The sequence below is a fragment of the Camarhynchus parvulus genome, chromosome 1 (assembly GCF_901933205.1).
Source record: "Camarhynchus parvulus chromosome 1, STF_HiC, whole genome shotgun sequence".
In the NCBI taxonomy this organism is placed as follows: domain Eukaryota; kingdom Metazoa; phylum Chordata; class Aves; order Passeriformes; family Thraupidae; genus Camarhynchus; species Camarhynchus parvulus.
The window spans coordinates 86,234,521-86,260,520 of record NC_044571.1 but is presented as its reverse complement, the minus strand read 5'-3'; the positions used below and the strand labels follow the sequence as shown (position 1 = coordinate 86,260,520).

The following is a 26,000-nucleotide window of genomic DNA, read 5'->3' as shown; positions in this document are numbered from 1 at the left end:
TGGGTCTAAGGATGTGAAGCCGTTCTACTGGCTACAGTACTGATAAGATTTCAGGGACAATTGAGTCCTTCTCCAACTGCAACAAGCTGAAGTTCTGTCACTGCTTACAGTAAAATATATTTTCTTTACCACATCACTCTGCTATTCACTTCACTTTCAGGCAGTCTGAAAAAACCTTTGCTTACCCTTTCTTATAACAATGCATGGTATAGAGGAAACTAGATGTAGCGAGATTGAGCATGAAAATCCTTGTGTGGCCACTGGCCTGAAATTGTACTTGGACAAACATCTGTTAAATCAATGGACAAATATTAAAAAAATATATATTTCCCCATCACACCAACCTTCTGGGGATGGCTGAATATAGGGGCATTTCTGTGCCTCTAAGATCTCATTATAACCATAGTCAGTGATCTTCAGGACAAACCGGCCATCGACAACACAGTTACGAGACTTGAGACGTCCATGGGCAAAATCTCGGTGATGCAAATATCTGATTCCCTATGAAACACAGAAAAGAATCCAGGTTGGTCCTTAAGAATTATCTTATCCATCAGCACTCAGAGACACCAAGCCACTTTGTCACCTCAGATGGCATCAAATGCAGCATTGACTCTATGTCAAATGCAGTAATGATTGAAACAAACCATGAGAGAAGTTTAGAAATGGATTAGGTACATGAAATAGGTTTGTGTGGGCCCTAAAGTAGTATTGGAAAGGTCTGACAACTTCAGGAAGAGTCAGATGCCTCCCTCTGTAGCCCTATGTCTCACTGCACCCAGAAGTTCTGCTTTTAGGCAAGGATAACAAAGTGGACACAAGTGTTACCAAATAGGTCAAAGGAAGCCATGAAGAGCTGGGTGGCTCTACCCATCTAAAACCTACCAAGGAGGTTCAGAAGGAGGATCACAGACTACAAGAATGTTTCTGGTGGTCCACTCTCTGGCAAATTCGTAGTTCACCATTAAGATATGAAAACACAGGACATGACTGGAAGTGTGAACGCTGCTAAAGGGACCATATGTGCAGCCATCCTGCAGCAGGGGATGGATACTCTTTGGTTCTATGGTGGATGCGTTTCTGATTTACGACAAGAAAGGGCCTTTGCAAAGAATAAATCTGTCACAAAATTCTGTTGTTCTAGGTGATCAGTTGCAGCCTGATATGTAGTTTTAGCCTCTTGTCCTGCTGTGTAGTTGTAGTTCTATTACCCCAAATGGTGCTCCCCTCAGATAGAAACAAAATAAGGATAAGAAATCTCATTTAAAGACTGGTAGAATTACATCCAGATTTGTTTTCCCTGTGTTGTTATTAAAAAACCAACATTCTGATTGAAATAGCTTAGTCATCGTAAAAGTCCCCCTCAGACCATGCCTCAGCAGGAGCAATGGGTTTACTTTAATTAGATCCATCACAAGAGAGGACTTGAACATCCAGTCCAGTTTCATATCCTCGTTTCTCAGCAAGTCCTCCAGGCTGCCTCGTGAGCAGTACTCCGTCACAATGGCAAAGATGCCACAGTCTGAGAAAAAGCCCAGGAAGAGATTCACATTTTCATGACGCAGATCCTTCATCTGAAACAAGACAGCAAATCACAGTGAGACCAGGTCAGCCAGACACCTGCTTGGTAGCTCCTTGCTATCACTAGATGCCCTTTTCACACTTGCACTCCCAAACGGCCTTCCACAGAAAGATGGGGACAAAAACAACCTCTCTGGTGCTTATTTTTGGCCACTCAACACTCTTTTCAAGCTTTTTTTTACTAAGTCTATCCATTATACAAAGAAAGCAAGATAGCAAAAGCAAACTAAACAGAAGTTTGTGTTTTGTTTAGACAAACTGTATTGAATCTTTCACTAGGCCAGAATGACTTTGCTGGGGTAGATTGAGTTCAGCATGTGGATCTTGCTCTGAACTGGAAACTATACCATACCTGGACAGTCCAAAGTCATCCATCAACGGTGTCTTTGGAGACATGCCCTGGTAAATCTGTTGCTTTTACATGCATAAAAATGCCACTGCTATGTTAGCAATAGCTGTCAACAACTAATGCCCTTGAATTTAGAAAACAATTATGCTTTCTTGTCATTTGTAACAATAAAATTGGAGACCAAAATTAAGCATCTGAGAGGCATCTTAGGTGGAAACACAAAGCAAACTCCAGAGAAATGCACAACTGTGTCTGTGTCACACAGTCAACCAACAACACATGAAAATATCTACCAGTGCCTCACACTGTGGAGGGCTGAGCTCCCCAAACCACTCTGCCTTTGCAGGCAAGGTCACTTGAAGGATTCATTGTACATTTAACATTGCACCAGCTTGGATGTGGCAGATCTGGTGTGGGGTTTTACAAGCTGCTGACTGGCATATGGATCTATGGTAAATTTGTCAGATACAGTTGTGCATGGTCCACTCTAACACGTTTCACCAGACAACACTTATTGACAACCATAATGCATGATTTAACGAATAGACATGAGACAAGGGCAACAAACACACCCTGAAGCCAAAACCACCCCCTAAGAAACCTTCCCTCCATGTCATCATGCCCTATTCCTACCTTCCTTAAGATGCTGGTAGAGCTCTGCCTCAGATTGTGGACTGCTCCTGTCTCAAATTTTTTCAGCCACACTTGGTCTCCCTGCCCACAATCACAGAATCAGAAAATGGTTAAAGGTTGGAAGAAACCAGAGATGGACCATCTAGTCCAACCCCCCTGCTTAAGAAAGGTTATCCTAGAGCACATGGCACAGGATTGTGTCCAGGCAGTTCTTGAATATCTCCAGTGAGGGAGACTCCACATCCTCCCTGGACAATCTGTTTCAGTGCTTGGTCACCTGCACAGCAAGGTTCTTCTTCATGGTCAGGTGGAACTTTCTGTGCACCAGTTTCTGCCTTCTGCCTCTTCTCTACTGAGAAGAGCCTGGCTCTGTCCTCCTGACACCCTCCCTTCAGATATTTATAGACATCAGGGAGGTGCTTTCTCAGCTGTCTCTTCTTGAGGCTGAACAGGTCCAACTCCCTCAACCTTTCCTCTTAACTCCAGTCCCCTAATCCCAATACAGGTGGGTGACTGACAGAGAAAATCTCTGAACAACAGATAACATTGGGATCCAAATCTGAATTTCAGGTCCTTGACTTTGAAAGTGGCTGGGGATTTTTAATGATCTTGGCAACAGATTATTTATATGTTGAACCCAAATAAGAATATCCACAGCAAACCCTCAAAAAAGGGGTGAGGCAGGACCTTCACCTGGATCACAACTTCATGCCTGGAAGTCTTCTTAGTATGTCATAAACAACAATAAATTGATTTAAAAGAAAAATAACTGACCAGAACTTTTCTCTGGCAGTAATGATTGATCAAATTTATTTTGCTTCTCTTCAGGGAAAGTTACCATGCCATTTTTTCAAAAACCTGCATTTTCAGGAAAAACCTGATGGATGGGGTGAGTTTTCTTGGCCATTGCCTCTGCTTAAACTCCACACAGTCCTATTGCCACAAAGGGGAATTTGAGCTTTCATTTGTGTATTTGGATCCTGTCTTGTAACAAAGTTCCTTATCGGAGATGTCACCAAATAAAGACTGTCTTGTAAGAAAGGTTCTTTACGGTGCCACCACCATAAAGGACCAGACTGGCAATGTTACATGTGAATGTTGACTATTCCCATCCCAGGTGACTCCAAGTTGTCAGGGTGAGGACTGGGACAGAGTTGCCTTAAACACTGCTAAGTCCATGCTTGGGAGTAATTTATGTTCCTACTTAGGGTTTGCTCAAATGATCTCCATCCTGGGACCTACAGTACTGCAGCCAAACACTTTTCCCCCTGGAGCAGTCCAGTGAACAGAAGCAGTGGGAGAGGACTGCATGAGGCCCCACCTACCTCATACAAAGCCACATTGGAGGTTTCATGGGTGGCCACTGTGCTTTTTAAGGAAGCAGAGCGGGTTACGGATATCAGGCTTCTGTTCTTGGCTGCTATGCTGTTTGCATCAGTCAGACTGTCCAAGGTCAGCCTCTGGAAGGCAAGGAAAGCAGGTGCTAGGCAGCCACCACCTTTGGGTATAAACCTCCACTCCAGCTCCGCCTTGCAGCATGGATTTCTGGGTAGGGAAATTATGGGAGGGTGCCTCAGCAGATGGCCTGCTCCAGGTATGCACCAAAATGGACCAGGAATGGTTCCCAGTATATTTGAATGGTTCCCAGTATATTTGAATGCAGACACTTTATTTTAGAAGGTAAGATGGTTTGTCTTTTTGGGCATGCCCTATGTTGTACCATCCAACCTCAAGAACAAGGAATAAGCCCTGGCAGCTAGAAGAAGCACAATCAAGGCTATGATTTTACATCATCATAGAAGCTCTGACATCTTATCTGAAAATCAAAAGCACTCAGTATATGGGAAATTTTCTAATTTGCAGGGGAAAATGACACGAAGAAGTGAAATGATGCTTCCAGAGCTTCTTGAGTATGAAAATACCACACAGCAAATCTGTTCTAGAGTGTTCCACCAGATTCCTTTCATGAGTAGAAGGACTCACCTTTCTATGTATCTCTGGGTTGATGAAGACGAGGTCATCCAAGGTCAGTATGATCTTGTTTGGACCCCTGAAAAGCTGGTTGTTCAAGATACTCTGCCTGCAAGAGTTGGAGAGTCACAGTTACCAATTTTAGGTAGTGCATTGGGTCTGACCGAGGTAACATTCCCGGCCCTTACAGTGCTGTTCTTTGCGCTGGTGGCTGAATGGGTGTTGATACCAGACCAGTGTTTTGGCTACTGCCCAGCAGCAGTGTCGTCCTGACATTCCCTCCCCTCACCAAAGGGAATGGGAGTGGGCAAGACCTTGGGAGGGGACACAACCAGGGCAGCTGACCCAAATTAGCCAAAGTGATATTCCATACCACATGACATCAGCTTAGATATTTAAGCTAAGGGAGAGAGGAGGAAGGGGGGCATTCATGAGTTTTCAATGTTTGCCTTCTGAAGGAACCATTATGTGTGCTGAAGCCCTGCTTCCCAGGAAGTGTCCAAACATTGCTGCTTATGAGAAGTAGAGACTGATCCGCTTCCTCTTCAGCTCTTGCACACGCAGATCTCTGCTTGTTTCTTTCTTTTTGCTGAAATAAAACTGCCTTGTCTCATCCTGCTGGTCATTCTGCATCTTATTCTCTCCCCTGTCCCAGTGGGAAAGGGAGTAATAGAGAAACTGAGTGGGCAGCTGGCACCCAGCCACAGTCAACCCACTACAGGTAGGTAGCCAGTTTACACCTCCTCTGAATTTCCCACACCTGGCTTCCCTGCACCATTGGACCCTGCCTGCAGTGCTGCATCCAGCTCTGGGTCCCTGACTTATGAAGGTCATGGACCTGTTGGAGCAGATCTGGAGAAAGCCATGAAGATGGTCAGGCTGGAGCTCCTCTGTTATGGAGACAGCTGAGACAGCTGGGACTGTTCAGCCGGCAGAAGAGAAGGCTTTGGGGATTCCGTAGAGCATCTTCCAGTGTCTAAGGAGAGGGGCTGCAAGAGAGCTGGAGAGGGACTTCTGACAGAGACATGGAGTGACAGGACAAGGGGGAATGGTTTCCAGCTGAAAGAGTGCAGGTTTAGATCAGATATTAGGAAGCAATTATTTTCTGTGAAGGTGCAGAGGTTACCCAGAGAAGCTGTGCCAGCCCCACTCATGGAAGTGTTCAAAGCCAGGTTGAATGGGGCTCTGAGCAGCCCAGTGTAGTTGAAAGTGTGCTTGCCCATGGCAGAGTTGTTGGAATGACATGATCTTTAAGGTCTAAAATGGTGTGGGAGTGGGGATGGGCATTGGTGAAAGAAGTGGACAAATCACCATGCCTTGGCTTGGACTTAAATTCCAAGTCATGAATTACCCATTTCAACATGGATAGCAACAAAAGCTATCATCTCAAAGGGTCTTATCACAGATAGAAAACTGGATTTAATCTGCTTACAAATATTAATTTGATGTGTATGTAAGCCATATTTTGTTTTGCTTGCTTTTATTTGTCATATTCCAAATCATTCTCCATTAGGAGACAAAGACAAGTTTTATTAGTCCAGCTGGTCTGGTCATGACCAAACCACATTTAGGCACACCAGCCTTTCTTAGGGACTGAAGCTGAAATGTAGTTAATTTACAAGAGCTGCCTGGACACAAGTTACTGTCTAAACATGCTGTCTGAGTGTCTATATTGTAGCGTGGTGCATTTTGAAGCACAGAGCAAGATGTGTCCTTGTGATGGTCACAGGTTCATACAGAGGGAAAAGCTGCAAGGGATGAGCAGTATGGCACACGTGACATCACACCTCATAATTTTGATCCCATTGTTTCAATGGACATCAGGGTCTAACACTGAGCACAAAAGCAGCAGTATCTACTAGACAGTCAAAAGCTCCTCAACCAGGAGCAGAAAAGGGAAAGCTCCCCTGTTGCCCTCACTGTCACTTCTTTTGCTTAAGGAATTTTGTTAACACTACAGCAGATGACTGATCTGCACTCTCCTAAGTGTTTCCCTGATGAGGTGGACAATAGGATGACTTTTACTGATGTTACTGTGGAAGGACGCCACCGCATAAAACAACCCCAAGTCACCACAATTCACTTTTCCTCTCTATGTATCATTCTGGACATTTTAGAAGAGCATGGGCTGCTTTTTGAAGCTGAGAGGAAGCCTTGGCCACATAACCACAGGCTTTACTTGGGATGATGTTTCTCTAAACACACTGTCCCAAGCCACCCAACTCATCTTCATGAAAAAAATCCTCACTTATGTACCTTTCACAAGGCCGTCTGAAGAACCTTGCTTGATAAATCACATCCTCTCCCTAAGCAGGGAGGAAAGCATCCCTCTGCCAAAAGCTAAGCAGAGAGAGTAGAGTGACTCATTTAAGGTCATGCAGCAGATCCCTGACAGAGCTGAGACCAGAGCTTCCACATTTCAAATCAGACCATGCTGTGGTTTAAATTTAGTTCCAGACATGCCCCTTCCTAATATAAATCACTGTCTGAGTCATGCTGGACTTTTTCTTCCCTTGCAGATGGCCATACATCTTTTCTCATGACCAAGCCTTCCCAAGCACAGCCTGGTGCTGGTGGAAGATCTTACAAATAGAGTAGGCAGAAAGATTGTCATTTATTTACTTAATTGTAGAGGCTGGTGGCCAGCAAACAGAGCAGGGTTTCAAAGAGTGGGTGGGTGGAGGCAACCTCATCAGTGTCTGCTGCTCTATCAGAAGCAGCTGTGGAAGTGGGGGAGCTGTTTGGGGTGTTCCTTGCTGGGTGGCCCTTATATCTGGGTTTGGAGCAATGATTCAGGAGTGGAGACAAAACATGTCTTGGAATTATTTGAGGAGCAAAGCTGGATGGAACAATCTAGGAACTCTGTTCTGCTGAAGTCATTGCTGCTAGGTAAATGTGCCTTTTAATTTCAGTCTATTTCCACTCTAAGTTCGGTCATGAGGACATCAATAATTAGAGACAAACTACTCCTGAGGCTATAGTGACCTTGCCAAGAGAAATCCATAGCTCCTGGACCAACCAGGCCATTCTGGTACCTTTCTGCCTTGCATATGGAGTTGGGACACAGATGTGACATGCAATTATGGGAAATTATTCCTTCCCCAGAACACTGCTGCCTTTACTCCAAAGATCTCACGCCCAGATCAATACATATATAATGGGAATGACCAGGGAGCTGAATCCCAGGTCAAAACAGGGAGTGAATCAACTTGATAATAAAGATGTATTCTAAATATTTGCTTCAAATTCTCTCCAGAGGTATTTTCTTTCTTTTTAGTGCATGGAGAAAATACAGAGAGTCAGCCTCATATGTTTAGTAGGAAACATGATTATATTAAAGACAGAATTTCTGGCAGGAATGATCTCAAGTAAGAAAAATACTTGGTTTCAACCCTCATATTCTCATAATGGATTCCTGTATTTGGTTTCTATATCATCCTTTGCACTTCCAAAGTGATAACCACCTTCCTAATGCTTCAGAAACATCCAGCAACAAACTGCTGGAGCAGGACAAAGGTGTGAGGAGCCCTTCCCCTCAGGAGGAAGGAGCAGCAGAGACAATGTGGGATGAACTGACTGCAGTCCCCATTCCCTGGCCCCTGTGCCACTGGTGGGGAGGAAGTAGAGAATTTGGGAGTAAGTTAAGCCTGGGAAGAAGGTGTTTTTAAGATTTTATTTTATTTCTCATTATCTTACTCCTATTTGGTTGGTAATAAATTTAATTTGCCCACATCAAGTCCATTTTGGCTGCTGTGGTAATTGGTGAACAATCCCCTCCTGAGCCCATCTTGAGCCATGAGCCTTTTGTTGTATTTTCTCTCCCCTGCCCAGCTGAGGAAGGGAGAGATAAAATGCCTTTGGTGGAGGCCTGGCATGCTGCCAGGGCCAACACACCACAAATGTGAAGAGATATGTGGCTGGAGAGCCAAGAGCAAAATCAGACTTCCTGTGTGTGCATAGTCTAAACTGCTGGCTAAAGCGCAAGCCTAACAGAGAAGTTACAAGTGGCACCAACTCAAATACATGTTGCAATTCTCACCTGATGAGAGAAGCCAGGCCCACAGCACACAATACCAGGACAAATAACAGCATTACTCCCAAGAAAATGACCGCAGGCTCAATCCCTGTGCAAAGATGGGAAAAGAATCAGTGAATTAGAAAACCATTTTGATTTAGGCAATAATATTAAAAACATCAATATCAGGCCATTGGATTAAAAAGTCAAATATTCAGCCAGAAGAATGCTGGAAGATAATTTTAATGCAATGTTTGTTTATGAATACACAAATACTTACTAACTTGGTGTACATAAGACTTCAGCTATGCTAATTATTTATTTCCATGCACTTTTTTTTTCCAAACCAGACTTAGAGCAGTGGACCAGTGGGAAAATAGTTTTTCTTCAAGTAAATAAATAGACTCACAGGGAATTGTTACGTTTTAGAGGAAGCTTCTGCAAAGTTCATAACTTTTTAACATTTGGCCCTTTTCTCTTGAAGAATTGAAATGCTGAAAAAAATCTTTATCTTGTGGTACCAAACCAACAGCCAGGGTGAGTCACTGGCCCATCTGGGCTTTTTCATTCTCTGCTGCAGATTTCAAATGTTGAAAAGAGAAGAAGAGGAGGAGCAGCAGAAGGTTGATGTTCTCCTCAAAACATCCATCAGCAGAAAGTACTGGAGCCAGATATTTTGCTGATGAGTGTGTTTACTAGAGAGCTAAGGGAGGCTGATATGACTGCATAAGCTAAGTTCCAGTGGGAACTGTTTGCTGTGTCTCTTCTGGTTTCTAACTTTTCTATTTATTCTGCTTACATCCATAGATCTATAAACACAAGCAAACATGGAGAAATTTGGGTTTACAAGAGGTTCATGGCTCTATGTTACACTGGCACCTATCTGCAAGCACTGAGACCTAGAGCATTCCAGTGAAAGCCGAAGGCATTTTTGAGAACTGGTATTTGTTTCAGGAAAAGTCAGAGCATTTTAGCTGAAATTTCACTGCTTCAGTCTAGCGCTCCATGCCCTGACTGCCCTCTCACAAACACAGAAAGAGGCTGCCCATGAAAGCTGTGGCTGCCCCATGCATGGCAGTGTTCAAAATTAGGTTCCATGGGACTTTAAGCAGCCTGGTCTAGTGTGGGATTGGAATAGATGGATGGCCTTGAAACATCCCTCCCAAGCCATACTATACTTCACAACTAACCAGCAGTAAAAGTAAGCTAATTATGAGCTTATGGGAAAGAGCAAACTTACAGCATGCTTGAGGGAACTTATGGGATTGAGGTAAAGCCTTTAGGGAATGCTTTAAGGGAACTGCAGGAGCACATGAAACTTCTCACAGGATCTTTAGGGGAAAGGGCAAACATGGGTAAAGGGAGAGATAGAATGGGTCAGGAATGCTCAAGTATCGGAGAGGATGGGGATGCTGGTCACACGTAACCATGTTGTGCATTTTTTCCAGGCACTTGATCAGTGCAGTCATTTCCGCCTTCTTAACCCCACCTATATTTTTTTCCTGGGTAACTGTGCTCTCTGACTGTGTATGACATTTACAGACTTAACATCAACATAACTAACAGAGAAGGGAAGTCGTGGAGGCTGCAACCCATGAGAGACCACAACTCCGGAATCAGCTCCTGCAGAGCCTGAAGGGTTTGAGGGGTGGCTGTGGGGGAATTTAGGTTTGGACCATCTACCAGAGGATGCATTTGTGAGTCTGAAGGAGGTGAGGCTGTGAGATCTGATATCAAGCTTGGAGCCTAATTATGAGGTGCATAAGAGCAGCACCAGGCCATTTCTGATGTCTGTGTCCCAGCAGTGCCTGTAAAGACATAACTCTCCTGTATGTGTTACTGTGCCAGTGACTGGCTGTGTCTGCACTGTATGTGTGTGTGTGTTTGTGTCCGTGTCCTGGGAACACCAGCTCAGCCCTGCTCCTGGTGAACCTGGAGTTAGGAAGCACAGCAGCCTGACAACTTCTCATCCAACGCCCCTCCAAGCCTAACTTCATACAAAAGCTAGAGTGAGCCTTGTATTTAATTCTAGCCATAAAGTTCAGTCTCAAATTCTAGCAATCATAATAAATTACTGTTTAATTGAAAGATGCCTAGAGCTTTATGCCTTTTCAATGGTATGAACATAAAATCTGAGCTCTCTAAAAATCAGTAGGATTTTTCTATAGACTGCAATGAGATGTTAAATTGCTACATTGTTCCTAGGGGCAGTGTAAAATTAGATATATGATAGTATTATACTTTTCTATTGCTTGCCAGTTGCAACAAGATCAGTACATCTCCAGTTTTCATGGAGTGACACTGATTTATGTGTCAGCTCAGTTATGGCTAAGCCAAGGAGAATGGTTTTCTCAGCTACTGAATGAAATATTCCATAGATGTAGTTAATTTCATCTGTTTAAGACATAACCTGGAGCAATAGGTGCAAATGCTTAGTGTTTTAAGCAAATATGGAGAGGAGGTTAAGTACCCTACCCTGAGATTTTGGCTTCCCTGTGAACATTAAGACTGCACCATAGTTGCCTCAATTTAAAAGCAATAGGTAAACCCAGTGCCCAGTGTTTCCTACAAACCTAGGAAGTAGCACAGATATCTCTGCCCCCAGATTGATTACTACCTCTATTATCTATAATAACTCAAATTATTTTGAGTAAAGATTATCAATTTTTTCTCAATGAGATGAGCTCTGATGGTCCTTCACTCCTCGTTGCTACCTGAAAACAGGAGCAGGGGTGAACAGGCAGGATGCTGAGGGCATCTGCTCTTGTGCAGCTCTCTTAGGCTGTCTTCAAGGCAAATCCTCTTAATGTCCTGTCCCCGAGAAGGACAGAGACACAGTGCTGGGTGCAGCCTCTGTTATATAATGGTTACTGTTAATATTGGCAGGTGTTGAATGTTATACCCAGAAAACCCTTTCAACACATAACAGTGGTAACAACCTTATTGGCCCAGGAGAGTAGTGGGATTAATGGCTCTGGAATTGTTGAAAAAATTGTGTAGATGTGATATTTAGTGGTGGGCTTGGCAGTGGTAGGTTAAGGATTCAATGATCTTAGAGGTTTTTTCCAACTATGATGATTCTATTATTCTCTGGTCTAACAAGCAATAAGAAAATATTGCGGATCGATGGTGTTACCTCTGCACAGGATTCCCATTACAAACAGCATGATGACTGGGCATCTTTATATTAGATCCTTGAATTTAGACTTTTCTGGCTGGGGAGTTCTAATTTAAAGGGGTAACCACTTGGAGTGAGAGAAAAGATGAAAGAAATGAGAAGCATGAACTCAATGCCATTTCACCCAATTTTTGGTTCTTTTTTTCTTTCTTACCTTCAGTGCAGAGAACATCTGGATCAAACCAACAGCTGGGGTCTGGTTTGGGTGGAATTTCATTGGGAAAGTGGATGGCCCAGCCTAAGGGCAACACAGAGCCTGAAGACATGTCCAGCAGGTGGGTTGGGAAAAGCTGGTTCCCATGACCATCTGTGTCCAGTATCACATAGTTGACCAGCCCCTTCCCACAGCTGTCTGTCTCTACCTGGTGACTAAATCCAGGGAAACTGAAGTTTTTTGTGTGCTCAGCTATGTTGGCTCCTGAGGCTCTGACTCCTTTCCTCCATGCACTGTCCATAGCCATTGCCATGAAGTAAATGGCATCATAGATTGTTCCAAAGAGTGGAGAAACCTAAAAATACAGGAGAAATTGAGGATATTTTCCCCATGGCTAAGTTGTAACTTAAATACTGAGACACCGGAACATTAAGGGCTCACAGAGTAATGGGTTTGAAGAATCTTTGGTTGAAGGTAGACCCAATATATGCATGGCTTTGAATATCTGTCTTTTCTTATGGTGGATTCAAAAAATACAATTTCAAAATATTTTTAAAACCACACAAAATTGCATTATGATGGGAAAAGCCAAGATTCTGAGCCTGATGTTTTGCTGAAATTTATCACAAATTTATCCTGCCTCAAAACATTTCACTAGAATATCTTCTACTAATAGAAGATTAAAGTCAGAGGCTCCATACCAAGACAGGAAAAATGTCATGCCCAAAGAATTGGTCTTCTCTGTCAGATTATTTATCCCAAAGATGCAAAAATCCCACAGCAGAGCCACAGCAAAGTTGTTCTGTGGGGTAACAGAGCCTTTTCTGTTTGCATTGCTCCCTTCTGTGCCAGACTTGATTTAGAAAGCTTTAACACAAATGGTGACTTTTACAATCCCGTGATCATTCACAGCTAGTAGGTGAAGAGAGATTATAGCCATACACCTGTGAGAAAAATGAGGAGTGCTCTTGGGAGCCACAGACAAATCTGTCATTTGAGGGATTAATTGATCAGATGTAGATATCTGAAATGAAGTACCTGACACTCAATACAGTTAACCTGGGCTCTCATTAAAGTGAAGGGAAAGGAATTAATGCTTTCAAGGCATGATTCATCTTCTTCTAAAGTAGATCCATGCAGATCTGATAAATTATGCCTTAAAAGTACTTGTAATTTTTTTAAAATATCATAGGGAGATTTGAAGAATAGCTCAGCTAACTCCTGTATCTCTTCACCAGTATAAGAGTCTCCAATTCTTGTAAGTGTTCTCAAGGTAAAAACTGATTTGGTTTTTAATAGGCTACCGGGGACTTTTAGATGATCATGCTGACAAAGAATAACCTATAGTGCTAGGAAGAAAGCAATAGCAATGGTCTTAAATATTTCCCTCTAGAAGTATCCAGTATTTCTTTAGTCTGTCTCATCCCCTCAAATTCTCAGTCATATGGATATCTTATTTTGATTCCCTACAAACTCCATGGACTTCATTCACCTCAAGAGATACCTTTTCAATTCAAGTCCATTGCAGCTAGCACACAGCAAACCAAATCTGATAGCCTCAGGCATAGCCCCTTTCTCTTGAATTCCCACCATGGTCCTACAGTTTAACCAAGTAAGTTATATTGCCAGACATCTGGGAAAAGTAACCTTTCCAGATGAGTGCAGACCACATTCAAATTTCTCTGTATTTTTCTCAAAATGAAAGTGTGCAGGCTGGATTGACTCTTCCCTGTACTTTTTCTGTAACTATTGCTATGTTTCCTACTGACAGGTCCCAGAAAAGCCCAAGAGAAAGACTATTTACCTGTGTGGCTTCCAAATCCCTGATTATTTCACCACTTTCTTTAGCTTCCCTGAATGCATCATAGAAAGTCCTTTCTCCAGACTCCAGCGTGATGGTCAGCACAGCATCATAAGCCTCCCGGAGCTTGCTGTCATTATCAAAGACACTGAATGAATTGTTTTGGTAAGGCAGACTGTACAGCAAAGTGTCATAGGGAACAAAGATGTATCTTCCATCTGCAAGTCCCATTTCCAGAGCTTTTGTGAGCAAGGCGGCCTGTTCCTGCCCTCCGATGAGAACAGAATGCATGCACAGGAGAATAACTGGAACACAAGGACAGTGGAGAGTGTTAGTAATCTGCCTGGGGTTTCCAACATGAAATAGCTCTTACACCCCCAGTAAAAGAGCTGCCTGAACTACTCTGTCAGATCAGATTCTGATGTTCTGTGCTGGGGAAGCTGAGAGTCACACCCGTTTTGTTCAACCTCTAGAGGTCTGTAACACCTAATAAAGGAGATTGTGGGTGTTAACCATTTCTGGAGCTGTAAAGAAGGAATGGAGAGAAGTTTTGACAGAAGTGAGGCACAGGTGAAGATGATGGGCAGTTGTGGTCATTGCTGTCATTGACCAAAACTTGAGCTTTCCCTCTGTATGTGCTGAGCTGACAAATACAATGCAGCTGTAAGCAGTGCCCAACCTCCAAATGCTCACCCTGCCACCAAATATACAGATTTGAGGTTGACACAGCTGGGTTGTGTTTAAACATCTGGCCCATGCTTGACTGTCCCAAAGTCTGTGCCTTTTCTTGCAAAATGCTATGGGGCCAATGTTTGGTGGGGAGATCTGAAATGCAGGACACAGCATCAAAGCAAGATTTTTGATATTGATATTGATTTTTGATATTCCACAATACAAATCATCTTAAATAAAAAACCTTCCTACAAACTCCTCTTTACACAAGCCAAGCACAGAAAACCATCTACAATTTTTTATTTTCAGACAAGCTGGACCCAATCTTTCAGGTTGTAGTAGATGATTTTGGCCTATATTCATCAGATACAAAATGCCCAGCATTCTTTTATGTGAAGCCCTGTCTGCATTAGGATCAGAGATAAAATTCTGCTTGACTTAAATCACTTTAAGTTTTCATTCTCTAAATTATGCCCATTGGGTAACAATACAGTCCTACCCTGGGGAAAGAAAATTTTAAAAAAGTAATGAGACTCAAAGCACTTACTTTTAATGTTATTAACTTCTTTAATCTTGTTCCAGGTGTCTTCAATGCCTTTTTCTCCCTTATGCATGGATGTAACAATGCCTACAGGTAGTCCATGGTTCCTGAGTGCGGTTGCTGCCTCCTTGGCTGTGTACATCCAAATATCATCACTGGATGCAATGATGCCAACATGAGCCCACCTAAAATATTTCATTATTGTAAGCAAAATTTGGGTTGGAGAGGGCAGAGTTCTTGCAAATGCATTATGGTGGATGGTGGAATCCAACTTATAATTGATGCACATCCATGAAAAGATAGCTTTATTCCAGTTTTTCGCTAAATGTGCAGCCACCTCACAGAAGCCAGGGTTTAGAGGGCCTATAAAAGCTGAGGAAAACTTTCCAAAGTCAACAAATCTAACCAGAGCTCTTGGTGTGTCACATTCTTCTTGCAGGATCACATAATCCAGCCGGTGGCCAAGAGCTAGTGAAGGGTCTCTGCTTATTCGTCTCACAGCTAACCTGGCAGCCACATGGGGAAAGGCTTTGGAAAAGAAGGGGTCACAGTTCCAGGGTCCAAGTAGTCCAATTTTAAAGACAGAGCAATGTGCTGGGGAACAAAGTAGGATTATTCCAAAGAGCAGCCACCAGAGATCCTGGAAAAATGTCTTGAATGAATTTCCAGTGTTGAAGTGATGCACTCTGATGTGCCTCAAGAGTGCCCAGGAGGAGCTGTGAGGACCCCACAGGAGAAATATCATTGTTTCACAGGTGGGTAGATCTGCACCAAGTTCTTCAGGAAGCAGGCAGAGAGTTACCAGACGCTGGAAGGAAAGCAGATTACATTTGCCTTTCACCACCTGTATTTGTTCCGTGCATGTAGGTACAGCTGAGTCAGCCCAAGCTTCACAAGAGCTCCCAAGGCACAAGTCTTTGGGGAGCCAAACCCACACACAGACACATGGACTTGCACCACACCAGCCACCTCACCATGCAGAAAAGTGTCCAACCAGTGTCAGACGTGCCATAACCCTTAAATGCACACTTACATAAACATTTCAATATGTTTTGCAATATACTGTGAAACCAGGCAGTGAGGAATGAGTCTGCTTTGTTTGCAGCACTAAGTACAACCTATGGGTACACTGTGCTTCTGGTTCCCAAGAAAGACAGTTTCAAAGTCACGCAGAAAAACACCCATATAAGAAAATTAAAAGGTGAAGTCAGCTAGGCCATCAGCTTCCCTCAAAAATCCTCAGTGGGTTGTGAATATGAATCAGAGCCCATACAAAGACAAAAACTCACACACACATATATAGACACACATATTCATATACTTACGGATCCATATGTATGTGCATATAATTTTAAAACTTTCTGGAAAAATTTTTCAATAGCACCTCAGAGTCTCCTAAATCTGGCAAATTGAAAGGTGGATAAACAGATAATCAGAAAATGAGGGAAAGGAGGATTATGATTTGAATTTAGATAAAGAACTGCTAAATAACTGTCAGGTCAAAAACTTTGTGTATACTCTTGGCTTCACATATTCTTGGTTAAATACTAGGAGCCATAGGGTTGTTTGGGTTTTTTTAAATAACAATTTCCCCCTTCACAGCCAAGCACAGAAATACCAAAGCCATAGCAGGCTCTCCTCCATCTGCAGTGTCACCCCATGGCTTCAAAATCTTTGCTGATCCCAGCAAGTTTGTGCCCTAAAAATAGCAGGCCCCTTATTCCGGCTTACCTGTTCATTCCTGGAAAAGTATTTTTATCCTGGATGCTCTGGCTCCAGGACATGCAGCACGGAGCACCGCAGTGCAGCATGTGCTGGAAATGCACCCGCAGCTCCTCTACTTGTTGGAGGGAGACCTGCAGAAGGAGCCACCCACAGCAGAGCAGGCTCTCTCCAGAGTTAGTGGCTGTCCTTGGATGTGGGTACCACCATGAGGATAGGCAATGCACGGTCAGCTTCCCCTGCTTTGGTGCCCACCTCCTTCAAATTCTTGTGTGCACAGGCCATTCCAGCTGGGTGGGCGCTGTGGGATCCTCTGTGTCTTGTCAAAATCTTCCTGTGTCCCTTTTGGTGAGGGCCATTCCTCTCCTGAGGGTTTCACAGTTTGGGCTGTAACCTCCCAAGCCCTTAGTTCCTTGAGGATCTTGCTGAGGTTCAAGTCTGCCTCACACTGAACTGTCTCAGTACAGATTGTACTCCAGTGTAAGCCAGAAGCTGTAGGGATGGCATCCTAAAGCTCTGCCCTTGGATTAGTGGGATTTAGCTCCTGGGATCGCCCCTGCAGAACAGCTCTTTATATCTCTCCGCACCACAGCAGAGATGGCTCCTCTTCTTGAGCTATTTAGGTTTGGGGTATGCAGCGTGTTTGAGCTTTGGCTTCATCATTTTGCTGATGTGCCATGTTCCTCTTTTCCCTATTGTTGTTTGGGGATTTTTTTGTACCCATTATGACATACACAGGGCTTTTACGCTTATATCAAAGTCTTCTTGAGGGGTTGGACTAGATGACCTCTAAAGGTTTCTTCCAATACAAACCATTCCATTATTTAATGATTCTTGGTTATTTCTCTGGGTCCTGTATATTCCTCCCTAGAGATGAGCCCTCCAATAAACCATTCACAGGCACCTTCCCCCTGGACCTGGCAATACAATTATCATCCTGGAAAAGCCTCAAATGTCTCCATGCCTGTCCTAGCTAGGAAGCCCCTTGCAATAATTTAGCTGCGGTCAGAGGCCCAGCATTTGTGGTCTAGAGGGAGTAATTTGTAATTCAACTACATCATATAAATTACACACATCACACTGGCATGAGCTCAGGAGCAGTTCCTCATGACTAATGATTGAGGGAAGCCACAGAGTTTTTCAGATGCAGTGGGAGAACAGCTCTCTCTGTTAATTTCATTCATTAATTTCCTTGCAGAGTCCAGATCCAGGGAGGTTCCTGGGCATGTGCTTCATTGAAGGCTGTTACAACTCAAGATTATCAGGTTATCGAGTTATCAGGGATTATAAAATAGCTCCATATTTGGAAAGCGCCTAAGACACACTCAAGCCTGAACTCAGAACACTGCTTTGTATGCTACCAGTGCATCATGTTTTGACACCAAGTTTTACTCAAAAAATAACATTAAATAAAGTTTTTTCAGTTGGTAGTCTTATTTTTTTTTTTAATTTGAATGTATAAGTTTGATTTATCCACATACAGATATACCTGTATCTCTATCAATATGTCATATGCTCAGTGCTATCTTTTTGTATCAGCAATGGGGCTGCACAGTTTAATTCCACTTCAGGTCAGCAGACTCAAAGTCTCCAGGAGAAGCTGCAAAACTCCAGTGACTCACTTCTAGAGGATGTTTGTTTATAGCATTCAAATCTCAGCAATGAAAGATTAAAAAATAATCTTGGCAGTCTATTCATTAGCATAATTATTCTGCCCTTAACACTTCATACTTTTCCATAGCAAAGTGGGTTGAGAACTTAATCACTCTCTCCATTTTCTTCTTCTTCTTTTTTTGCTGATGTAACAACCCTCCTTCCATTAGGTAATAACGGTGGCATTAATCCATCCTTCACAGGAAAAGCTGGTTATCCCAAATGGCTCCAGCACATCTCTCCCATCCTCAGGGTATCCAAGACTAGGGATAACACTCCTACTTCTGCAAAACAAGCTCAGGTCCTGGCACTGCCTGATTGGTTTCACTAATAAACAAAGAAGGTAAATCAAGCAGCTGAGGCAAAAAACCCCAAGTATTTATGTAACCCATCTGGCTGAAATAAACATTGAATTTTAAAACCCTGGTTATATCTCCAAACCTTGCTTTTCCCCCTCACATCTACAGCTTATCATTACTGCCACAACCACACTAGAAAGCAAAGATTTCTTTGCAATGCTGTGTTATTTGCATACCATCAGATTAGTTGCCAAGACCCTTCAGTGCTCACTGAAGTGTGTAAGTGACACAACATTTCCTATGGGACAGTTAAGCCACAGCTGCATCGCTTTGCTTTTAATTTTTAGAGCAGGAGAGGGTGCTCTAATCTCTCAGTCTGACCTCCCTCATCAAGCCTGGCCAAGCAGCCTCCCAGGAGCTGCTGCTGCTCCAAGCTCTTCCAGCATCCTGGATACAAAATATGTTTTGTAATGAATTATACCATAAGGTGCCACTGAATAAAGCTGATTTCTCTGGAAAATCTCTGCCGTCAGCAGAGACAGACAGGGAAAAGGCTTGATTCATGTTCTGCTCTCCCTGAAGAAAAGTCTCATATCTCAACTGATTATAGAGAAAATTGAGGGAGAGCAGTACAGCAACACTCACATCAGCCTTTCTCCATGTCCTCTGAGCCCTAATTAAAAACTACAGCCTTGGAGGATCTACTGGGTTCCTACGTCTACTATTCCAAGAGCTAATTACCTCAACATTAAAAATACCCACTTAACTTCTAGGGTGTCTGGATTCAGCTTCCTGCAACTGGCTCTCACTCTGCCTTTGCCTGAGGAAAAAAAAAAACAAAACAGGAAGCACAATAAATATGACCTCCCTGTAGACATTTGCACACCATAATTAGCTCACATCCCAGTCATTCTCTGGGCAAAATAAATAAACAGCTTGTTAAGACTCTTGCCATAGAGCATGCTTTCAGGATTCCATCCCTGCAATGCACTTTTAACATTCATTTTTAATTTTCTTTCTTTTGGCCAAATTAAAAACAGTATCAATTAGTAAGCCTCACTTCTTAGTGCTGAATATAGGAGTCATGGCATCCTTTATCACCGATTTGATTTTTTCTACACTTTAATTCTATAGGTTGGATGACCACAGTTGCAGAACCACTGTTTTTAAGCCTTTTTCTGGTCTCCTTAGTGCAAACATCTGCCTTAGAAGTGTAGTATAAATTTTTCTTCCCAGATGCTTACAAACCCAACTGGTTTAGTAGGTGCTTTTCAAATATTTCTGTTTAATCAGAGGTCCAGACTAATTTGCAAGTTATATGAATAATGGTTTTTCTCTGTCTTCCAAGTAATATGCTAGAGTTATTGAACAGCACTGGGAAAAAAAAATCATATCCCAGAGGCTCCACTAGAAAACACTAACAAAGGAAAGTACTCATCTACTATTTTATGTCAAAAGAGCAATTAAGTTTCTTTTTTTCTATGGTGCAGACACATTGACTATGTAACACTAATTTTCTCTTCAGTATCACCTTTCAGTAGGATGACATTTTGTAGGTATTCAGGAAGACAGCATCACCATTTGACCTTACATACCAGAATTGTGACTTAACCGGAAAAGTTACATAAAGTCTGACTGACAGGACTTATTTTCAGTCCAGCCTCATGGTCTAGCATTAGTAAACCTTCACCCTTTCATTCTTTAGAAGTTCCTCTCCACTTTGTCCTTTCCATGACATCGAATTTGCATGATGTCAACCCAACCTGAGCTCACTTTCTTGACTCTGCAGCACGGGAAGTATCTGATATCCCATGGTTTTGATGGGACTGGAATTTTTGGGAAGGATTGTCCTGCTGTGGCATATTGTCCTGGTTGCAAGGTGCAGTCAAGCATTTGGAAGCCCTTTTTCTCCAGATTATCTGGTTAGCATCAGAACACCAAAAGGTCATTCCTGAGTCCTGCAGAGTCAAGTTCAAGTCCACTTTCCAAAAAAGGCTAGATTTATTTGATTTTCTTGGAAACAGATTTTGTAGCCTGTGAAATCTGATATCTCTGGCACTGGCATTAGTGGAATATGTGATGTTGCAGGTTTAGGTAGTCAATATTAGAGCTGGCAGGAAAGAGTCTCATAACACCGGATGAGATATTTGTACATGTATTTATTTAGGCATCAAGACCTGAGTGTTGAATTTGACAGCCTTCAAATTCACTCCTCTTCCAGGAGACATTTCCAAAGCTTTTAGAATATGATTCAGCCTGAGAAGTAGCTACTGTTCATAATTTTTTTTTTTTTTACATGAGGCTTAGCCAGGCAAGACTTTCAATGGGTAAGTTAAAGCCATCTACTGAAGGAGATGTCTTCCCATGGGCATGCAGGTGCTCAGCCATCTCCAGGAGAGCAGGGCCCCATCACAGATAATGGTGACTTGGACAAACCTCACTCCAAAGGTCCTTTCCTTCCTCCTTCTTCCCCCACTTTATACTCTGAGCATGACATCACATTGTCTCGAATATCCCTTTGGTCAGCTGGGGTCAGCTGTGCAGCCTGTGTCTCCTCCCAGGCACCCCCAGCTTCCCCACAAGCATGGCAGTGTGAAAGCAGAAAATGCCTTGGCTCTGGGCAAGCCCTGCTCAGCAGTAACAAAAACATCTCTGCATTATCAACTCTGTGTTCAGCACAAATCCAAAACACAGCTCCATAACATCTGCTGTGAAGAAAGTTAACTCCACCCCAGCCAAAACCAGCACACTCAGTGACAACTGCAATTTCATTGGTGGCCTTGACAGAAAACCCCAGGGGAGCAGCAAACCCACACAGAACTTGCAGAGTTCAGGAAGCTTGTCATTCCTTGGATATTTAAAAAGTAAATGGCTTAAATGAAGCATGGCAAAAAAAATCTCAAAACAAAACAAGAAAACCACCAACAGAAAATATCACCATAAATCTTCTGGCAGACAAAGAATGATGGGTTTTGGCCAAGCCTGCACACAGTGAATGATAACAACACTTCCAAATGCGTCAATGGACTCATGGATTGCTGATGTTCTGCATGATGTCTTAGCCTATGCTATGTTGCAAACATTCCCATAACCACATAATCTCACTGGAGCATTCATCAGATTAGATAACTGATTAGACAACTGGCATTTATCCCTAAAATAAAGCCAGGAAATGACAGTGAGTTGCATTTTCTTTGCACAAGGGCTTTACAAACCCCATAGAGGAAATTACACCAGAACATCTTCTATCCCACTAGGTCTTTCCCAGCCTCTGGCATCTTTGGCAGCTTGAAGAAAACAGCCAGATTTACAATCTTATCTAAATATCTGAGCTTTCAAATGTCTGCTGGATAGACTTTAACTTGGATACAGAACCACAGCACAGGCCACCCAGGATTGGTATTACATCTTCCTCCAGCTCTCATCTTGCCTATCAGAAAATTTGTTCTCTGCTATTACAATACCCAGATGTCTAGCCATAATTAGGAGCTACAGAAAATCCATAAATCAATGAATTAACTGATTAATTAGTATGGAGCATGAGCTAGGTATGAACATCCCTGGGTAGATGGAAGGTCTCAGCAGGTAGCAGCTTCCAGCAACCCAATGTCTTCATCTCTTCTGCTTCAGCTATGTGTGTATTTATATATCTCTTCAGTTCATAGAGTCATAGAATTACAGAGTAGTTTGAGTTGGAAGGGACCTTCAAGACCATCTAGTTCCAAGTCTCCTACCATGGACAGAGACACCTTCAACTAGATCAGGTTGCTCAAAGCCCCATCCAACCTGGCCTTGAACACTTTCACAGCTTCTGTGGGCAACCCATGCCAGTACCTCACCACCCTCACAAGGGAAAACTGTCTTACCAACATCTAATCTCACCTTGCCCTCCATCAGTTTGAAGCCATTCCCCCTTGTCCTATCTCTCCATGTCCTTGTCAGATGTCCTATCTCTCCTTGTCCTCTCCAGCTCTCTTGTAGCCCCTTTATGTACTGGAAGGGGCTCTAAGGGATTCCCAAACCATCCCTTCTCCAGGTAAAACAACTCCAGTTCTCTCAGCCTGTCTCCACAGCAGAGGTGCTCCAGCCCTCTGAGCGCCTTCCTGGCCTCCTCTGGACTCTCTCCAACCCATCTACATTCTTCTTATTTGTATGTATATATATCTATATATCTCCTCTGGGCTGCTCTTGCAGTGTCTGACAACAGCTTTGCACTGCATTGGGGCAGGAGAGTCACCACCTTCCTGCACCCTGTTTCTCTTGGCTCCTTTCAAAGCTCTCTTCCATGAAAAGCCTATGCTCTGCCCCAGCCTTCCCACTAATCCCCTTGTATCCACAGGGTTGGACCAGTGCCTGCTTAATTTGCTGGAATTTAACTGGCCCTGTTTCAGACTGACAGAAAAGCTAATCTGAAGGATTACTGGCATTTTTAAAAACAGTATTTAAAGCCTTTCTGACAACCCTCCCTCTCTAAAGGAAATATTTTCATTATTTCCAGAGCCTGAACAAAGCTTAATGAGGGTCAATGTATGTGGTTTCAGAGCACACCTACTTTTAGTGCCTATTAATTGGCATTTATGAAGGCAACCCTTGACATGACTATTTCCAGGGCACATTGGAACCACATGGATGGCTGCAGATGGTTATTTTGCAGTGCTGCTCAAACTCAGTTAACCTATCTAGAGTAACACATCTGTTAAACACATTCCTTAGCTCTTCAGCAAGACCAGAGATAACAGAGCAAAACACATCCCAGGTTCACTTTTTCATTACCTTCTGGGATTATAGAAGTAATCAGTCCTAACTGCCACGCAAAGAGCAATACCTGCAATTCAACTAATCACAGAAGGGAGAAAAAATATAATTACCATTTGTTCGTATCTTCCTTCATGCCAACAGTGTGATTTTTTAAAATGGAACTGTAGTTTAATGAAGATGTTGACAGAAGCAAGACAAAGGATAAACCTTGCCATGTTTCAAACCTGCTGTCTGCAGGAGTCCCAGACAAACCCCCAGGTATTAATCCCTTCATCTGAAACACGCACATCCAGGCTAACACCTCACTAAGCCCCCATTAGCTGCTGCTGCTGCACAGCATGGAATGCTACAGCAGGGCAAGTGAGGAATGCCCTCGGAGAGAAGGAGAGGAAAACAGATCAAAACTGTTGGTGGAAATAAGCACTGACCCAGAAGACAGGCATTTTTAAATACCAGCAGCCTGCTGTGTCCTGGTACAGCTTTTCCAGGTGGCCATCCTGAAGGGCGCCTTCCAGAGAAGTGAGAGAAATAAACAGCATGTTCCTCATGGAAAAGAAAAGCCTTCAGAGAAATTTGACTTTCTAAGCACATCTGTGGCTGAAAACCAGGGCATTAACAGTTGGGGATCAGCATAGCATCACTGCATTTCATAGAACATTTTATTTCAGACACGATGAAGAAAGGAAGAGTCCCAAGAGCTACAGCTCATCTCTTCTGGTGCCCATTTAAGGGAATTGACAATATCTATGTCTCTTTGAATGTGAAAGTGTCTCTGCTGATTAAAATTCCCTGACGACCTAAATCTCCTAAGCTGATAATGATAAGCCTCTCAGGCTGACGGTGTGTTGCTCTGATACCTCCAGCACTGCTGTGGATGAGGAGCAGGCACGAGGCACAGGCAGTCATTCTGCAAGCCAGAAGGGAAATCTTGAATGCTCAGAGCCACATGAGAAAAAGGGCAGCATCCAGGTCTGGGAAAGCAGCAAAACTGCAGCCCTAGGAACCACTGGGCTTGCCATGGGCAGATCCAGTGGCACAAATGCCTGCATGTATTTGTAGAGAGAACTGCAGGGGGATTTATCAGAGGAGGGTCAGAAAATACCTGTCCTAAACTGTCCATGGCTCTTATAGACTGCTTCCAATTTTTCATGGTTCCAACCTCATTGGCCTTTTCTTCTCATTACAGATCAAGAGATTCCAAAAGCATCTGAGCCCACACTCCAATTCTTGCCAGGGCAGTTCTCATTTGTCTTTCAAACCACATCAGAGTGTTTTTATGAGGCTTGCAGTGCTCAAAGGTGGGCAAAACAGAGCAGTCTGGTGAGAAACCACCTCCTCAGTTTCTAGGACTGGCTCCTTCTCAGATGGATTTAGTAGGAGAAAGGCACTGGGGAGGACAGCTTGTCTTTTCCCACTAGCAGTGCCAGCATCAGGCTGTGAAATAGGGACACAGTCCTTGCCTCCTTTCTTCTATCACTTTACCTTCTGCAGCTGTCTCTAAAGCAGACCATGTGGTCTTGTACAACAAGGCACTGGAACATGGGTTACCTTTTCCTGTGTTTTAAAGAGCACAAAACATGACCAGGCCTGGACCTGGATCAACATCACTCTGAGTGCCTGAAATACCAAGTGCAGAATGCAGCAGGTGCAGCAAAGAGCTGTCACTTCTGCTTCTTCCCTAAGACCGTGGGTGTATGTGCAAGCCATGTTTTACCCCATCTTGAGTAAATTTATGCCACTTTTCCTGAGCACTAGACTTGTTTAGATGAGGATCTGCCAAATGATTTCCTATCTGGTTGACTGGGAGGAGGGGTGTTGAGCAGGAGTGTAAATATGCCAGCAGTATTCCATCTGTGTGATATATATGGTATCTATGTAATATATAATGTAAATATCAGTGTAAATATTCCATCAGCTTTTTGCTGGTGAGGAGTGAAGATGTTCATCTACAGCAGTATCCAACTCTGGTTCTGGTCCGATCCCAACCTCTGAGCATTATCCTCTGAGTGGAAAGGCCAAGGAGAAATTCTCCTGGGCCAGAAGGAATCTCAATACAGTAAAGTATGTAAGCATACTACAGTGACGTGTGTAAGGATATGCTTAACTGTAAGAATCAGCATTTTGCACATTAGCTCTGCTCCATGTATTGGATCTGGGCTGGGAAAGGCTTTAGTTTTCTCCCTGGGGTTTTCTGGTGGCTATTTCCCGAGTAACAAGCTGCAGGACAAGAGGAAATGGCCTCACTTTGTGCCAGGGAAGGTTTAGATTGGATAGTAGGAAAAAATTCTTCCCTGGAAGAGTTGTCAAGTGATGTAACAGGCTGCCCAGGGAAGTGGTGGGGTCAGATCTCTGGAGGTGTTCAAATGCATGTAATTGTGGCACTTGGATACATGGTGTGCCTGGCAGAGCCAGGTTAATGATTGGACTTGATGTGATGCTCTTTGAGGGCTTTTCTAAGCTTAACAATTCTGTGATTCTATTCTAGTTTCTGAACACTCCTGGGCCATGAGATGCAGCAGAGATGGTTACATGGGTACAGTGTGAACAGAGCTCTTCTCAGTACACCTAGGCAGGTCCAAAGACGTAGAGGGTACTCCAGGAGGTGAAACAACTTGTTTCAGGCTACTGTGTTTTGTCATAAGCTTTTTGTAAGTCCAGAGGGAAATTATTTCA

At 43.2% G+C, this 26,000-nt stretch overlaps 1 protein-coding gene across 1 annotated transcript in view; it reads right to left on the bottom strand.

Moving 5' to 3' along the window:
• The window catches only part of GUCY2F (guanylate cyclase 2F, retinal), a 34,229-nt gene extending 18,589 nt beyond the window's left edge, over nucleotides 1–15,640 (bottom strand). Inside the window, 9 exon segments of the mRNA XM_030947359.1 lie at nucleotides 345–501; nucleotides 1,398–1,574; nucleotides 2,564–2,644; nucleotides 3,889–4,023; nucleotides 4,547–4,643; nucleotides 8,574–8,658; nucleotides 11,882–12,236; nucleotides 13,686–13,987; nucleotides 14,902–15,640. Of these exon segments, the coding sequence (XP_030803219.1) occupies nucleotides 345–501; nucleotides 1,398–1,574; nucleotides 2,564–2,644; nucleotides 3,889–4,023; nucleotides 4,547–4,643; nucleotides 8,574–8,658; nucleotides 11,882–12,236; nucleotides 13,686–13,987; nucleotides 14,902–15,640 (2,128 nt within the window).
• Between the last annotated feature and the right edge of the window lie 10,360 nt (nucleotides 15,641–26,000).